We start from the raw sequence: 17,882 nt of genomic DNA, 5'->3' as shown, positions 1-17,882 counted from the left end.
TCTATAGGACAAAGAATCTGGTGTATGTGTGTATTTTTCCAGAAAAAAAAAATGCATAGAAAAAAAGAGGTACAGAAGGATTTTTATAGATTAAAAGATAGTTAAGAGACATGTAAATTAATTGCAATGTCCAGGTCTGATTTGGACTCTGAATCAAAGAAAATCAAACTTTTCACAAACAGAAACTATATAAGGTAATTGGAGATTGTGCACAGTGACTGGGTATTTGATGTTGTTAAATAATTGTTACAGTTGCACAGAAACCAGTTAGGAAACACGGGGAAGAGCTAATGGCTACCTGGGAGTGTGGTTGTGAGAAGAACCTGTATTGGAGAAATACTTGGATATATCAGCAAAGGACTTGGTGATGACTGGCTGGATGATGGAGACAGGGCAAGGGAGGAATTGAGAGACCCGGGGTATTTCAGTGTGTCAAGGGTGGAGTGGAAGAAGAGAGGTTGAATGAGTTTAGTTTAGAAGTGTCTGTTAGATAGCCAAGTGGATTTCCTAAGTTAGAAGATGGGTCATTGAGTTTGGAACTTATGAGAAGAGGACTGGGCTAGAGAGAGAGGTATGGGAGGCAGCCTTAAGCCCCATTGGAGTAACCAAGGGAAACAGAAGAAAAAGCCTAGAGCAGAACTTTGAAAGTACCAAAGTTAAGAGGAGAAATAAGGTTCAGAAAAGGAGATTGAGAAGAAAGGAAGAATCCAAGAAAGAGGAGAAAATAGGGAATAATTTAGTGTTATGGAAGCTAAATGGAAAGAGAATTGAGTGGTTGGTGGTCTCAAATACTTCTTAAACAAATCATTTGAGAGGATTGGAATAGTTCTGTAGGTCTTTAAGATGACAGAGTTGAATATATTTAAATGCTGGTGTGATGGAGCCAATAGAGAGGGAACAGCTGAAAATGAAGATGAGACAGAGTATAATCACAAAATCACTGAGAAGGCAAAAGGGAATGAATGGTCCAGAGCCCACATGAAGAATGCTTCTTCCATTAAAGCCGAATGGGTGTGGTGGGCACAAGTTTAATGGTGGGAAGTCGAGGAAGTTCACCTTCTTTCTGCTTTTGCTTTCCTCTGTGAAGTTGGAGGTGATGTGTACTGCTGAGAGGAAAGAGACACTGGGAAAGTCAGAGATGTTAAGACAGTGGAGAAGGTTTGAATGATTTTTTTTTTGTGGTAGAGGGAGAAAAGGTTGTAATAAGACTGCTAGGCAGTGCTAAGATCCAGGTACAGGTGGTGACTGTGACCATTCTGTAGAGCTGTGTCATATTTCTCCAGGAGTGCCTGCTCATCATTCCACATGTGAGTCTGCAGCAAGAAGATAGACTGCATCATCAAATTTGGGATTTTTGCTTGGCAGGGGTCATGGGAGGACAATAGAATGAGAGAATTTAGGACATTGTTAAAAAGTGATACATTTTGGGATATAAGTTAGATAAGAAAGTGGATATCTAGAAGGAATCTGATTAATATGAGGGAGAACGTAGAGGAATTGCTGGAGTGAAAAGTCTGGCAGAGTTCAAGAGCCATAGTAGGAATACTGCAAAGACGAGGGTTACACATGCCTCCATCCCTGAATTTGTGTTTCACTCGAGAAGCAAATGGGTGGGTGGAAAAGTTCCTTGGAGATGAGAAATTGAGGAATTGGGAGGCCAGGTTCTTAGCAGGTGATGTCCTTAGACATGGATGTCACATACTACAACATTTCTCAAACCTTAAGGTGTATGTGAAGCCAGGCGGGGGTCGGGGGAGTGGTTAGTTAAACTACAGATTCTAATACATTGTTTGGGATAGGGCTCAAGATGAGCATTTCTAGCAAGCTCTCTGATGGTACTAATGCTGCTTGTCCACAAACCACACTTTGAGTAGTAAGGACCTAGAACGATGTCCCAAGGGACATGGGGTGGAAGGAAGTCTGTGAACCAGGTGCCAGAGACATCCGTGACCACGGGTGTGCTCTGGAGGTCAGTAAAGATAGTGATGAGGAGAGAGAGGATGAGTTGAGTGGGATAATTAAATCTCAGAAGAGCAAGAATTTTTCAGGAGTGCATGGAGAAATGTTCTTGAAGTGGCATTGGAAGGTAAAGGGATTAGTGACTCCACATCCTTATTTATTTATTTATTTTTATACATTTATTTATTTTATTTTATTTTATTTTTGGCTGTGTTGGGTCTTTGTTGCTGCGCGCAGGCTTTCTCTAGTTGCGGCGAGTGGGGGCTACTCTTCGTTGCGGTGCGTGGGCTTCTCATTGCGGTGGCTTCTCTTTGTTTCGAAACATAGGCTCTAGGCACGTGGGCTTCAGTATTTGTGGCTCGCGGGCTCTAGGGCACAGGCTCAGTAGTTGTGGCTCGCAGGCTCTAGAGCACAGGCTCAGTAGTTGTGGTGCACGGGCTTAGTTGCTGTGTGGCATGTGGGATCTTCCCGGACCAGGGCTCGAACCCGTGTCCCCTGCATCGGCAGGCGGATTCTTAACCACTGCGCCAGCAGGGAAGCCCCACATCCTTATTTTAAGTCCACGGAGAGTGTTTGACAGACAGCAGTTTCTTTGCAGGAGAGTTGGGTTTCGATTAAAGCAGGAGTTACTCTAGAGAATATTCAGTAAAGTTTGCACATCATGGAATAGAATTTAGGAGGGAGGGAGTCAGAAGTTCAGGGAATTTTTGTGGGGATGAGTTTACATTTTGAACAGTAAAGAGATGAATTCAGCTGGTGTCCTGGTGGTTTGGTGAGCAATCAGAGAACTTAGAATTTAGCTGCTTTCTGTGAGGAGCAAGTACAATAATCTAATATTAAGTAGTAAGCTTGCAAGCTTTTAAGTCTAGTAGTCTAGTCAACTAAAGTGGGCACCAGCTATTCTTCACTGCTCAAGTAATGAAGACTATATGGATGGTTATAAGAAGAGGGGGCGCTGTGGAGGTTTGGTGGTGTGTTGCTGCAGAATATTGATCAGCGTAAACTCCCTGTGTTCACTTTTGTCTCTGAACGGTAATAACTTACAAGGTAGAGGTAAGTTGGAGTGAACTAGTACTCTCTAATGAAAGGATAACCATGATAATCTTGATCACATATATTTCCCTAAAGCATTAAAAACCTACTTATTCAATAAAATTGCCATAGAATAAAGCAGAGAACTAAAAGTTGTTTGAAACTGGCTTTTATTTTTATTCCTAAGGGCAAAAATTGTACAGGTTTTTAAAATATTGTGAATGTTTCACATTGAAATATACCATATATTTGGCAAAGCTTAAAAACCATATCAAATTGTTAATTTGCAGCAGTCAGGGAGATCAGTTGTGATTTGCTGTAGTATTGTTTCTTTGAGGTTTTCTTTACTGTGTGCTTTGAAATTGGCTCTCATCATTTTTTTTTCTTACTTTTATTTTTAGTTTCAGAAGCCACTAATGATTCGACAATAGATGATGTGGTTGAAAATCATGTTGCAGACCAACTTTCATCAGATATTACACCAAATGCTATGGAAAGTGAATTTTCAGCATCTTCTTCTCCAGCCAATTTACTGGAACGACCAACCAATCATACAGAGGCTCTCGGCCATGACCACTTAGGAACTAATGACCTCACTGTTGGTGGATTTTTAGAAAATCACGAGGACCCAAGAGATAAAGAACAATGTCCTGAAGAGAATCTACCAGCGTCTTCACTCAACAAAGGGAAGAAATTGATGCATTGCAGAAGCCATGAAGAGGTCAACACTGAACTAAAAGCACAAATAATGAAAGAGATCCGAAAGCCAGGAAGAAGTATGTATAATTAGACACAAACATCAGATTTGATTTCTGTTTGTGCTCAAAAAAAAAAAAAAGTCAAATAAACTAAAGCATAGATCTGATTTTAGATCACTCTTAAACAACATATGAGCTATATAAGATTTGGTTCTTTATTCAGCCAACAAACACTTACTGAATAGCTGCTATATCCAAAGTACTGTGTTAGGTGTGTTAAGTAGGAGGGACTGAGAGCAGAGCAGGAACTCACAGACACACATGGTTCCTACCATGACAGGAACCCATTGTCTTGAGCATTCTGTCAACCAGCAACTGGAATTTTAAGGTAACAGCAAACCCAGACAGATGTAGTGACTATTAAATGACTTCGTATTTGTAAGGTTCTAGGCATAGTACCTACCTACCATCTTAACTTTTAAGATTTAAACTATAATAGTGATCAGGGATGTGTTTAGGCCAAAAAACTAAAATTATGAAAGCTATCTATTATATGAGTACAGAAGAACTTTGTGTGAGATAAAGTTTCAATATTATTGACATTCATTCCAAAGATGTTGGCAGATCACCTGCTATGATGGTGCGGTGGCCCATGGGTGGTCCAGAAGTGGGTAAGACTCAGTACTGGCCATTTAGGAGCTTATAGTCCTTGGCAAAGTTTTATGTGAAAACTTGAAACTGAGGCAGCATCCTTTTTTTTCCCACCAATTACGACGTGTATATATATATATATATTTAAAAACATCTTTATTGGAGTATAATTGCTTTACAATAGTATGTTAGTTTCTGCTTTATAACAAAGTGAATCAGCTATACGTATACATATATCCCCATATCCCCTCCCTCTTGTGTCTCTTTCCCACCCTCCCTGTCGCACCCATCTAGGTGGTCACAAAGCACCGAGCTGATCTCCCTGTGCTATGCAGCTGCTTCCCACTAGCTAGCTATTTTACATTTGGTGGTGTATATATGTCAATGCCACTCTCTCACTTCGTCCCGGCTTACCCTTCCCCCTCCCCGTGTCCTCAAGTCCATTCTCTACATCTGCATCTTTATTCCTGTGAGACAGCACTCTTAACTTTTTTTTTCTCCCCCGCTCTATTTTATCCACTCCCAAGGTTAGCTGTAATTTAGAATTTGTCATAAGGATGGATTTTTGTAAAGGCCACTTCTTAATTTTCTGTGGCACTACCAAAAAGCTGTTTACTCATCCTTCTAAGCTTTATATTTGATACCCTATTGAGAACTTTTACAAAAAAAAAAAAGCAGTGTTTGAAAAGCTATTTTATCTTTTTTGATGTATGATGAAATATGTGTATTATAAAATCTCTAATGAGCAGTGAAAATTTTATGTAGACTAGTTTTGGTTTTGTCTTAGTATATCTTGATATAGTAAACTGTAATAGAAAAATATTGAATAAGAATGCAAATTAAAGCCACTTAATTTTTCTTTTTGCTTCTCGTTTTAAGAATATGAAAGGATCTTCACTTTACTGAAGCATGTGCAAGGCAGTTTACAAACAAGACTAATATTTTTACAAAATGTCATTAAAGAAGCATCAAGGTAAATAATCTGTTGTACATTATGATATGATGCAGTGAGTCCCCAGTTTTCTATAGGTGGTATTTTAACAGTATCTGTTTTATACTTGTGTTGTTATGCATGTATATGACACACCCCTTTGTATATAAGTACTTCTCTCTTTTTTTCAGTTTATTGAAAGAAGTTCACTTAAAAAATAGCTATACAGAAATTCTTCAGAAATCATGGACCCTTTCTCTCTACACATTACAGATTCTTGCATAATTCTCGTTTATCCTACTCTGTGGCTTTTTGGTGTCTTTATATGTTATAGTCTTTAATTTTTCTCCTTTGTATATTTGAACTACAGTTAATATTAGTGATAAAACGTAATCTTGAAAGGCAATATTTGAATGCAGTTCACGTGTATGTGGGAAAACATGTAATTAAGGGGACCAGAGCTGGACAAATGGGCCTTATTCTGATTGCCTCAGTAGCCCAGGATTATGTACTTTAGTACAAGGAATGTGGATCAAGATTATAAATGGTAACTGTGAAGTGCAATTAACTGGAAAGCATAGTTGTATGAGTTCAGTGAGTAAAAAAGCAAATTTTTATTTCTTCTTCAAGACTTTTAGAATTTTAGTAATGTAAGAAAACTTAGCGTTTGTCTCATCTGACCTTCCAAGATACCCACCCTTTAATTAGTCCCCCAGTTTCTTCCATCCTACATGTAAAGGTTTTTTTAGATAAAGCTGTTAATTCTATTTTTTTTTCTATGAGTGGCTAGAGCATAGGTTACTTTGAAGTTTCAAGATAAGGCCATAACTTTTCATATTATTGATATTGAGTATTTAACTCATTCTGCTCTTTATGTAACATTCTGCCAACTCAAACTTCATCATCGATTTAGCTATATTCCGGGTGCCTGCATTCTACTTCTGCCACCTTTTTTTTTTTTTGCATTACGCAGGCCTCTCACTGCTGTGGCCTCTCCCGTTGCGGAGCACAGGCTCCAGACGCGCAGGTCCAGCGGCCATGGCTCACAGGCCTAGCCGCTCCGCGGCATGTGGGATCCTCCCGGACCGGGGCCCAAACCCGCGTCCCCTGCATCGGCAGGCAGACTCTCAACCACTGCGCCACCGGGGAAGTCCTACTTCTGCCACCTTTTAGAGAGTTGTGTAGTATTATGGTCGGTAGTCATATTAGTGTACGAGTAGAGAGGAAGTAGGTATAGATGTTTTTTTTTTTCTATGAGTGGCTAGAGCATAGGTTACTTTGAAGTTTCAAGATAAGGCCATAACTTTTCATATTATTGATATTGAGTATTTAACTCATTCTGCTCTTTATGTAACATTCTGCCAACTCAAACTTCATCATCGATTTAGCTATATTCCGGGTGCCTGCATTCTACTTCTGCCACCTTTTTTTTTTTTTGCATTACGCAGGCCTCTCACTGCTGTGGCCTCTCCCGTTGCGGAGCACAGGCTCCAGACGCGCAGGTCCAGCGGCCATGGCTCACGGGCCTAGCCGCTCCGCGGCATGTGGGATCCTCCCGGACCGGGGCCCAAACCCGCGTCCCCTGCATCGGCAGGCAGACTCTCAACCACTGCGCCACCGGGGAAGCCCTACTTCTGCCACCTTTTAGAGAGTTGTGTAGTATTATGGTCGGTAGTCATATTAGTGTACGAGTAGAGAGGAAGTAGGTATAGATGTGGGCAGTGTTTTTGGATATTCTGAAAAGCATCAGCAGTATTAATACTTAGGCAGACAAAAGCAATTTTAGTCTACTATATTTATTACCGCAAAAATTTTAAACTTGAACTTTGTTTGCTGTATCCTATACTACAGATGTCTAATTGTCCTTGATTTGCTAGTTTTCAAATTGTAATAGTAGAACACCACAGTTTAAATGCAATTGCCCAAATTTCATTTCTTCTTCCGTTTTGTGGGGAATTATATTCATATTTTATTCACATTCCATTCAACATTCAGTGTTCAAAGAGCATAAGAAGCTGTTGGAGTCATTGCTTTGGGAGCCCATATTGCTGGAATATTTATAACCCTTGTATTTATTAGGGTTTTTTCTTCCCCCTTTTTCTTTTTGATTGTGGAAGAAATAACCTCTTTCCCATTGTACTTAGGCCTGGATTATTTGTTTTAGGAACAAACTATAATACTCTACTGATAAAATAATTTGCTAATCTTCCAAGAGATTTTATATATCATAAAGTTGTTGATTTTTCATTTTCATCTCACTTTGAAAAATCTTTCCAAGGCAGTTTCTCTCCTTTAAAAAAAAGTATACTGATATATAACTATTTGTTAAAAAGAAATTGAGAGTGCTATTACTTATTTTTTTATACAGGTTTAAAAAAAGAATGCTAATAGAACAACTGGAGAACTTCTTGGATGAAATTCATCGAAGAGCCAATCAGATCAACCATATTAATAGCAATTAAAAGAAAACAGAATGTGGCCACTTATTTCACTACCTTCTCCAAATACAAAGTAAATACAAGACTGTTGTGATCTTGCATTCATTTTTTGACATGCATTGTTGGCTTTTTGAAATGCTAAGAGCAAGTCTACAGATCCTTTTTCCATCATTTTACAGTGACCTTTTCTTCATTTTGGTTTATTTTTGTAATGTGAAAAGTATCACTCTAAAAAACATTTTTATTTAACAAACTAAAAATATTCCTCCAAATCTCTTGCTTGTCATTGACTCTTGCGTGTCAATTTCCCTCAGGTTCTATTTTCTTAAACCAACCTTTAAAATTGTCACCTCTGTTAAGGTTGAACTTTGCCAAAAAAATAAAAAAGAAGTTACTTTGTAATTTTTGGGGAAAAAAGCACATACATTAAAACTAGGCAATGTTTTGTATATACAGTTATTTTGGATATATTATTGTAAGTTGTACAAATGTATTTTGAAGAATATTTAAGAAAAGCACTTTTGTTATTCCATCAATAAATGCTCTATTTTACTCTTGTGTGGTTTAGGAAATAATCACATTTAAAGTAATCATTTAAAACCATCTTAAGATAATGGAATTTTAAAGGCCTTGCTTTTTAGCATTGGAAAAATACACCACTTGAAGTTCACATTTGTTAAACGTAACTGTAATTACGTGTTACATAATCTGCATTGTCTTTTTACTCTATGTTCTTAGATTTTGTTGGCCACTCCAACATGCTCCGTTTCTGCCTAGATAATGGAAATGATGGTATCTATGGCGGATAGGCAGACTCTTTAAAGCTATTTTAAAAGCAGATGCCTTTGGACTTTATTGGTTTCCTTACTTACTTTCCTTCAACCCCTTTTCCTTTCTCACTAGGATTGTGGATGGCACTAAGGTGAAGCCATCGGTCAGGGAGTTGTAAGTTTGGGGTATACCACATACTCTGAAACGTCTAGCATTTAGCAGCTTGATGCCATACTTACAGAAGTCTCACAACAGACTGGGGTTTCAACAGGGATCTCTTAGTTCTGCTCTGCTATTACACTTCAACTCTCCATTTTATTTAGAAGCTAAATGGAAAGGAAACATGTTTCAAATGACTTTGCTCATTTTGCATTCTCCCTAAGTTATCCAGGATAAGGAAAACTGAACACTGTTCACTGTCCGCCCTCAGTCCAACATGGCCTCACGTGTCCTTACTGAGGACGTGACCCTGTGACCTGACTCACTTACCATTCATAGATCACTGCTGTGCCTTGTAGTGCTTTTGGGATAACCAGTAGAAAAGAAGGCTAAAATACATTTAGATTAAGAGAGGGTGAAATAAATTTATAAAATTATGGTAAAATTGAAGTATTTTTAGGTTCATAATATTTGAAAATCACATACCCTTATCTTTTTATACTTTAGCAGAACATTTTTAAAATCAAGGGTATAGCAAAATGAAATTGTAACTTTTTATGAAGAAAAGCATCGATGAAAGTAGAGAACATGCTTGAGATCTGTTAATTCAGTTTAGGGGATTTGAAACTCTCCCAATACTGAAGACAAATGCTGTCAAGAAAAAAAAGCATTTAATGTAGTGTTAAATAGTATTTTCATATGCAATTCTTTAAACATTTTTTCACCTCTACAAAATACCTTTAAGCAGGATATCATTTAGTAAATGGAATTGTTAAGGTAATTAGCTGCAGTCACATTGCTAAATTCAACAAGAGATACACAAAATCCAGAATATACTGTCTGGTTTTAAATTATATATGTTTAGATTCTGAGATTAACAGGAGGGGGACTACAAGTCATTCAGATAAAAGTTAATACTTAACAAGAATATTTAGGAAAGGGACTCAATCTAGTCCAATATTTGGCCACTTTCCTTATCAGAAAGTTCTTAGTTGCATTTCACAGGTTGCTCATGAGGTAATAATCCTTTAGACTCTTGCTTGACCTTTAATACATTTTGGGGTATGAGCCCTCGAGGGAGTTGGAAAGAAGCAGTTTGTTCTGTCTCCTCTTTTCGTCCTAAATCTCTCTGCCTCCATACTCTACGCCCTCATCCCAAAACCTAGTCACAAGCTTTGAAGCCCATCAAAATTCAAGCTTAATATCTCATCTCTTGCAGGTTTTTTTTACATTTTAAGAAACTGGGCATATTAGTTGAATTAGTGAAATACTGCAGAATTTTTGTAAGCAAAGGGGAGGGGGAGTACATTTGAGGGGAATATCATGTCTTTTAGCCCCTTTAGATCAATGGATGGATGACTGACTGTAGGCTGGACAAATGATGTTCTCCAACAGTTTAATTTTCAGGTTAAGATCATTTTTTGTAATGTTCTTGTATGTGTCCCATTTGTCAACTGATTGAGTCATTATTTACCCTTATCAGTAAGCTTTGTCAATTTGGTGTACTGAAGGCTGAGACTCATTTGTCCTTTCAATACCCCGTCACCAGAAGAATAGCCACTTTGCCTTGTGTGTTATGAGCAAGTACCTCCCAGAAAGAGAGGTAAATAAATTCACAAGGACTATATTTAGATGTGCGGCGGATTATGGAACTGGTGTTGGATTGTATTTTCATTCTGTTTACTACGGCCGTTCTGGAAACTCTTAGCACGGAAACAGTGGTGTGTCCTTTACTAGGTAGTTCAAAGATTTTACATCATTTTATGCAGTTGAATTCCAAAAGAGAAACTGTTCTCTCTTAACTGTCATCAACCTTTAACTGTCATTGGCTATGAGCTTTTGACAGTGACCTTTCTGTTCAAGTTTAGTCCTGTTTCTTTGTTTCTTGAGGGAGTAGAACCTGTCTTTTTTTTTTCCATCTTTCATTTTTTGACCTGTATCCTTTCTAAGAGAGGGCTCTCTGTTGCCTGTTCTGAGTGATAAGTGACATTTTCATCTAATAAATATGGGGTTGGGATGATCATGGTGAAATACTAAGAGGATATATTTTGTTGATGGACTTTTTCTCCCCAAATAATCCCCGAATAGATGATTTCCTAGTGAATGATTATCTTCATCCTTTTTGTCGCAAGTGTCTCTTTGATTTCTAGCACAAGTTACAGCAGTATGCAAATGATTCTCAGATAAAATGATGTTGACAGTATTTCCTTAACAATTTGTGTAAAACCTATGCGTAATTTTCATTATTCTAACTTGACTTTTTTTCTCTCCATAAATAAAAATAATGCCTGATGTTTAGTTAAAGTAGATCCACTTTTGCTTGATTTTGTTAGACTTGTTCCATCCTATTTCTTTTTGACACATTGTTTAGACTTGCCAACAACTCTTTACTGAGAATCTCTTTTTCTTTCCTAGGCTGATAAGTAATTGCCAGAGAGGGTGGGGCGACATTAAGAGGAATAATTTGAATACTTTGTTCACTGTTGTTGATGCTTAAAGGACTTCTGCTTGTCCTTCTGATGTGCTAAGGCTCTGCCTGTACCATCCCCTCTTTGGATTGAGATGAGGTTGTGTGGTGGGACCTAACAAGTACTAGGGCAAACATTTGATTTTTGTGTAACTTCAGCAAGCTTGAGAAAGATCAACAGGAAAACTATAGAAATGCAGGTGCGTTCCCTAGGATACTAGGGGTGCTGAGAGCCAGAGGACTGCTTGGACACTCTAGTGGCCTGAAGGAATTCTTTCATCCTCCAAGGCCAAGAAAGCTTGGCAACAATGGGGAAAAAAGATTTATCATTTATTTTACTTTCATGACTTTAAGTCTCCCCAGAAGTAGAAACCTGAATTTTTAAAGACTTACATCAACTATAAATGAGCTGAGAGAAACAGAAGGCAAAAAAGCCACCAAGGTTATTAGTTTGCTCAGTAGTTATGAAATATTCCCCTTTCTCAGGATACATGACATAGCAACTGAGAAGCTTCTGAAGCACCATGGAAACCAGCTAGAAGGAATGCTTGTTTTAGGTTAGGGTGGACAAACGAGGCTTTGTTGCTAGAGAGATGCTGATAAATATTTAATTTATGTGACTCCTATCAAAAAATACTGTAATACCTGTGTTGGGTTCTCTCAGGAAAAAGATGAATGGCCGATCTGCTTTAAAAATAGGAATCCGAGACCTTTTCAGTAACAACAGAGCTGCAGGAAAGATAAAGAATAGAATCCCGTTGTACTTTCTCTTCATTTGAGGAAAGTCACTATTAAAATTGGATACGAAGTCACTTATATGCCTTGATTTTTGGAGAAATAAAAGCATCCTAATGATATAGCATTGTTTAGTGTTATGATGGGGTGCAAATGGGAAAATTAAAGGGAAAAGATACCACTTAGCCAACACTGTGTCCTATTTTCAAAATATTCCATGGAATAAATTCCTTCCTGAAGGTAATTTTCAAAATGACTCTATTCCTTGTTTATGGGGTCGTGCTACAAATCCTTTTCAAAATGGCTATCTCTTTTCTCCCGTCAGTTTTCAAAAACTTTGTTCTGTTAACATTTCTTTTTTTAGAATGCTCTACTACATCTGGACTTGGGTTTTTAGTGGGGAGGCTTAGAAGTGTGAAGGTTGAACTGGATAAATCTAACAGAGGGAGATAAGGGGGAAGCAGCTGACTGAGTGTTGCTGACACTGTGCTCTTAGGAACATACCTGTAGCTGCAGATGCCTTGGTGCCTTCCTCTGAAACCTCAATCTTGGCTTTGTGGATTGCTTCAGAAACATAAACGCCATCCTGGCCTAATCCCAGGACATAAAAATGTGATTGTTTATTTGCATTTTGATGCATTTAGTTGAAAGATTTTAGTACATTTTTAAAGAATGGACTTCACTTACAGTCTCGTTCGTATGCTGCTTACTGTGTAGTTAGGAAGAGATTTGTTTGGGAAATTTTAAGGTACAATAATTTATGCAACTTTCAAAACCTCAAATTTGGTAAATTATCTAATAAATAACCCCTCTCAGATTAACATTCAGGTCTGTGCCCCATTTTTTTCAATAGTTAATTTTCAAAAATAATTTCTAGTTACTGTTGAAATCTTTAGTCAGTGTTTCTAAAATTTCGGTGGTATAAGAATTGCCACAGTGCGCGTTAAAATGCAAATTCTGGAGCCCAGGAATCTGCGCGTTCAGCAAGCTTCTGAGATGATTTCCCTTGAATCTTGGGCTGCATTTTAGGAGCCACTTTTAAATGACAGAAGTTTGTACTATGGGCCTTAAAAGGCAGTGTATAAAAAATGTCTCATGCCTCATGACTGCATTCTGTATACTGAGTATATCAGTTATGCAATTATCTTGCCTTATTGGCTAGAATTTGCAAAGAAAATGAGAAGTTAGAACTATAATAGTTGTATGCCAACAATTTCAAAGATATTATAAGCTTAGCAAATAGGAATCTGAGTGATCCAAGCGTTAGAGGAATTGACAGGTTTTTGTAATTTAGCCATCAATCATTTTTAAACAACTCTCCACAGTGAAATGGTACTTGATCACACAAAGAATGAAAGTAAGAATCTTTAGAATGAGAAGAAACTTTAGAAATCATTCAGTCCAGCCCTCTCATTTTAGAGTGAGCTGTGAAGTCATCTGAGGCCACACACTTGACAAGAGGTCCAGTCGGGCATATGCAGGTGTTCTGAGAGCAGGTGCAGTGCCTATTTCCACCCCACATTTCCATACAGGCGCCACCACCTTGGAAAAGTGTGTTCTAGTCCACTGCAGGACGCACTAGAAAGGGAGCTGTGGCAGGAGTCTTAAAATAATCATTGTGATGGACATGTATTTTGAGGGGGCTTCTTTGTTTGAGCTTAGACTAATATTTAAATTGTTTTGCATTTCTCATGCACATACAAGGGGATGGCAAATGAATGTTGTGAGAGAATAATACCAGTGGAGTACAGAATATGCAGCATTTCATCCATCTTGTAAATAAGGCATACACAGGAAATTGTGAGTTGGCTGTGTTCAGTGTAAGGAACAGATATTTTGCAGCATCAGTGAAGGGGGCCAGACAAGGGCCAGAGGAGGAGAAAAATCAACGGAAACATTCACCTGCCATCGCTTGTCCTAAAACCAGTGCAGAATCTGATTGATTGTAGCAGTTGGTCTTTTTCTGTGGGATCTTTTAGAAAAGAAACAAATTTCTCTATACTAACTAGCCTGTCTCACTAACTCATTGAGCAAACTGAAATACAGTGCCCAGATCAGAATTGTGTGTATAAGGAATGGTTGATGGTCATGAGAAGCTTTTACTAATCTGTGACTTCATTACTATCTAGTATGCCATCTGGACATTTAAAATAAATGTTAATGAAATGAGCAAAGGTTCTTTATCAGCTAGAATATAGTAAATGCGTTTGTGTTAGAGTCCAGGCACCCTGGCACAATGTGAGAAATGGGGTCGACTGGTTGGTATGAATGAGTTTTTGGTTAGATGGGCTTGGCTCTTTGAATTTCTTGAAACTGCAACTGAGGTTTCATTTAAGTAGCTTTTTTCTCCATCATATTACAGGAGTGGTCCAATAATTGACATTTACATGTTTGCACAGACATAGGCTAAGACCCATAGCCTCTCGTGTCCCAGCATCCTCATCTCTCATACATTTTATCTCTGGTAAGAGTTAACATTTCAGAAGACCAACGTTTGTGAGCAAAATAAGGATTCAGGAGTCATCTGTGGGTTTGTGTTTTTCTTGCTTGATCTTGTATTACAGATCCCTATTTTGCTTGCTTTTGTTAGGTAGCTCTGGAAATGTTATGCAGCAACTAATGAAATCAGCCCAAAGGGATTCTCCTGGCTTTGGGCTCATCCTCTCCTGCAGTGTTGGCAGCTGTCTAGTGCCATTGACGGCCATACAACCTGTTTCCCCAACATTTGTTCCCAAGGTTGTTTATAGGTGCTATTCTATTAAAAAGGGTTCCATGAGTAATTACAATGGGAACTGCAAGTTGGATAGGTTTGTGCTTTTGTTTTTAATAGTGGACTTCTTAGAGCTGCTAATTTGCTAACGTTCATGGTGAATCTCCACAGGAGGGCTATAATATGTAGTGTTTAACCATGGAAATACCCACACTATCTCCTGTCTCCAAATTTAGCAGGTTAGCATTCTACAGAACATACTTTGGGAAACTAGCTGCCTTCCCCCTGCCCAATAAACTCTTCTGCTCCTATATTACATTTCAATATCCAAAGCAAACAGGTAAAATTCTTCCTGCCCTCCCTGGCATACTCTACCCTTCTTCCATAACATATAAGTATTTCCATCTCAACTTTCCTCATTAGATTGTTAGTTCCCAGAAAGCAGAAGCTGTATTATTTGTTTTAAATATTTACTTTGCTCAACTAGCATAATAATGCTTGGTACACGTATGTGTTTAGTAAATGTTGGATGAATGAATACTCGACACTCCTCACACTGTACATTTGTTTCATTTTCCCATAAAAACAACTGACTTAATGTTCTTTAATCTGATTTCACTTGTAAGGAAATGTTGGTTGCTGTCCTTGGAATCACTGGGGCACAGCACAGAACGAGTCTTTGGCTAATCTCATCCAAATGACTTAAAACAGTGTCCCTTCCCCTTTGTGAGTGGAGCCCGTCATTCTTTTTATGTGATTGGCCATACTTTCAAAAGGCTTAAGAGTTTTGATAATATGACATTGTGTAAATGTAAGATTTGCAAAATATAAAGTAGTAATCCTACATTTCATCCTCAGCTTCTCACAAAGCAGGACAAACATCATTTGCTGTGTCTTTTGTCTTCCCAGTTATTATCACTTACTATTGGTAACATTAATGGCTTTGAAAAAGTTATTGCCAGAATTTGCAAATTTGCTTCTAGTTTATCTTTCTCATCCTCTTGTCACTTAGTTGTAGATGGCAAGTGTGTGTCACATAGCACCCAGCCCAGCATATAAAGAGTGAGTACTGGAAAGAATCTGAAATGGCCTCTGAAAGTAGGTGCTTAGTTCCTTTCTCCATCCTTCTCCTCCAGCCCACTCCTCACATCTTTCTTTCTCCCCACCCTCCCACCCAGCTTTATTGAGATGTAATCGACATATGTAACATTGTGTACATTTAAGGTGTACAGTGTGATATTTTATGTATGTATATATCACAAGTAATATATCTTATATCTGTACCCTTTGACCACCTTCATCCATTCTCCCCACCCTGGCAAACACAATTGTACACTCTGATTCTATGAGTTTAGGTTTTTTAGATTACACATATATGTGAGATCATACGGTATTTGTCTTTCTCTCTCTGACTTAATTCACTTACCATAATGCACTCAGGGTTTTTCTATAATGTTGCAAATGGCAGGATTTTCTTTTTAATGGCCGAATAATATTCTATTGCATATGTATGTACTGCAACTCCTTTATCCATTCACCTGGTGATAGACACTTAGCTTTTTTCCATGTCTTGCCTGTTATAAATAATGCTACTATGAACATGAGGGTGCAGATATCTCTGTGACACAGTGATTTAATTTCCTTTGGATATATACCCAGACGTGAAATTGCTGGATCATATGATAGTTCTGACTACTTTCCGTAGTGGCTGCACCAATTTACATTCCTACCAACAGTGCACAAGGGATCCCTTTTCTCCACGTCCTTACCAACACTTGCTATTTTTTTTCTTTTTTTGGCTGTGCCACACAGCTTGTGGGATCTTAAGTTCCCTGGCCAGGGATCAAACCTGCGCCCTCAGCAGTGAAAACGTGGAGTCCTAACCACTGGACCACCAGGGAATTCCCAACACTTGCTATTTCTTATCTTTCTGATAACAGCCGTTCTCACAGATGTGAGGTGATACCTCATTGTTTTGATGTGCATTTCCCTGATGATTAGCGATGTTGAGCACATTTTCATGTACCTGTTGGCCATTTGTGTGTCTTTCTGGAAAAATGTCTATTCAGATCCTCTACCCATTTTTAAATTGGATGATGATGATGATTTGCTATTGAGTTGTATGAGTTCCTTAGACATCTTGGATATTAACCCCTTAACGGATATGTAGTTTGCAAGTATTTTCTCCCATTCAATATGTTGCCTTTTCATTTTGTGAGTTATTTCTTTTGCTGTGAAGAAGGTTTTAGTTTGATGTAGTTTCACTTGTTTAATTTTGCTTTTGGTGTCATATCCAAAAAATAATTGCCAAGGCCAGTAAGAAGGTTTTAGTTTGATGTAGTTTCACTTGTTTAATTTTGCTTTTGGTGTTTGTGCTTTTGGTGTCATATCCAAAAAATAATTGCCAAGGCCAATTTCAAGGAGTTTTCTACTATGTTTTCTTCTAGGAGTTTTATGGTTTCAGACATCCATTTTGAGTTAATTTTTGTGAGTGGTGTAAGATAGGGGTCCAGTTTCATTCTTTTGCATGTGAATATCCTGTTTTCCTAACACCATTTACTGAAGAGACTATCTTTTCTCCACTGAGTATTCTTGGCTTCCCTGTCAAATATTAATTGACTCCATACGCATGGGTTTATTTCTGGGGTCTCAATTCTGGTCCACTTGTTTGTCTGTTTTTAGTGCCAGTACCGTACTGTTTCAATTATTATAGCTTTGTAATATAGTTTGAAATCAGGACATGTGACACCTTCATCTTTGTTCTTTCTCAGGATTACTTTGGCTATTCTGGGTCTTTTGTGGTTCCATACAAATTTTAGGATTGTTTTTTTTCTGTTTCTATGAAAAACACTGGTATTTTGATAGGGATTGCATTGAATCTGAGGATTGGTCTGGGTAGTATAGACATTTTAACAACATTAATTCTTCCAGTCCATGAACACAGGATGTCTTTTCATTTATTTGTATCTTCTTCAATTTCTTTCATCAATGTGTTGTAGTTTTCAGTGTAGAGATTTTTCATCCCCTTGGTTAAATTTATTCCTACGTACTTTACTGTTTTTGATGCAATTGTAAATGGGATTATTTTATCTCTTTTTCAGATAGTTCATTGTTAGTGTATAAAAAACAACTCATATTTGTATGTTGACTTTGTATGTTACAACTTTACTGAATTTACTGATTAGTTCTATCTAATTATATACCACCATTACAATATTAGAGAATATGATTTTGATGATATATTTACTATTACCAGTGATTTTTACACATTCATACATTTTTACAATGTTAATTGGCATTCTTTTATTTTAGCTGCAAGAATGTCCTTTAG

At 37.8% G+C, this 17,882-nt stretch overlaps 2 protein-coding genes across 2 annotated transcripts in view; one reads left to right on the top strand and one right to left on the bottom strand.

Moving 5' to 3' along the window:
• Positions 1 to 10,943, top strand: part of INTS6 (integrator complex subunit 6) — a 90,622-nt gene extending 79,679 nt beyond the window's left edge. Inside the window, exons 15-17 of the mRNA XM_024755417.1 lie at positions 3,393 to 3,767; positions 5,220 to 5,313; positions 7,640 to 10,943. Of these exons, the coding sequence (XP_024611185.1) occupies positions 3,393 to 3,767; positions 5,220 to 5,313; positions 7,640 to 7,733 (563 nt within the window). The 3' untranslated portion in view covers positions 7,734 to 10,943. The remainder of the gene's footprint in view (positions 1 to 3,392; positions 3,768 to 5,219; positions 5,314 to 7,639) is intronic.
• Positions 10,944 to 11,063: 120 nt separating this feature from the next.
• SERPINE3 (serpin family E member 3) overlaps positions 11,064 to 17,882 on the bottom strand; it is a 30,248-nt gene continuing 23,429 nt past the window's right edge. Inside the window, 3 exon segments of the mRNA XM_024755416.1 lie at positions 11,064 to 11,717; positions 11,720 to 11,835; positions 12,346 to 12,432. Coding sequence (XP_024611184.1) covers positions 11,589 to 11,717; positions 11,720 to 11,835; positions 12,346 to 12,432 — 332 coding nt within the window. The 3' untranslated portion in view covers positions 11,064 to 11,588.

Source organism: Neophocaena asiaeorientalis, unplaced genomic scaffold, assembly GCF_003031525.2.
Source record: "Neophocaena asiaeorientalis asiaeorientalis breed wild unplaced genomic scaffold, Neophocaena_asiaeorientalis_V1.1 scaffold59, whole genome shotgun sequence".
NCBI lineage: Eukaryota > Metazoa > Chordata > Mammalia > Artiodactyla > Phocoenidae > Neophocaena > Neophocaena asiaeorientalis.
The sequence above is the reverse complement of the archived record's forward strand: the minus strand, read 5'-3'. Positions and strand labels throughout refer to the sequence as shown.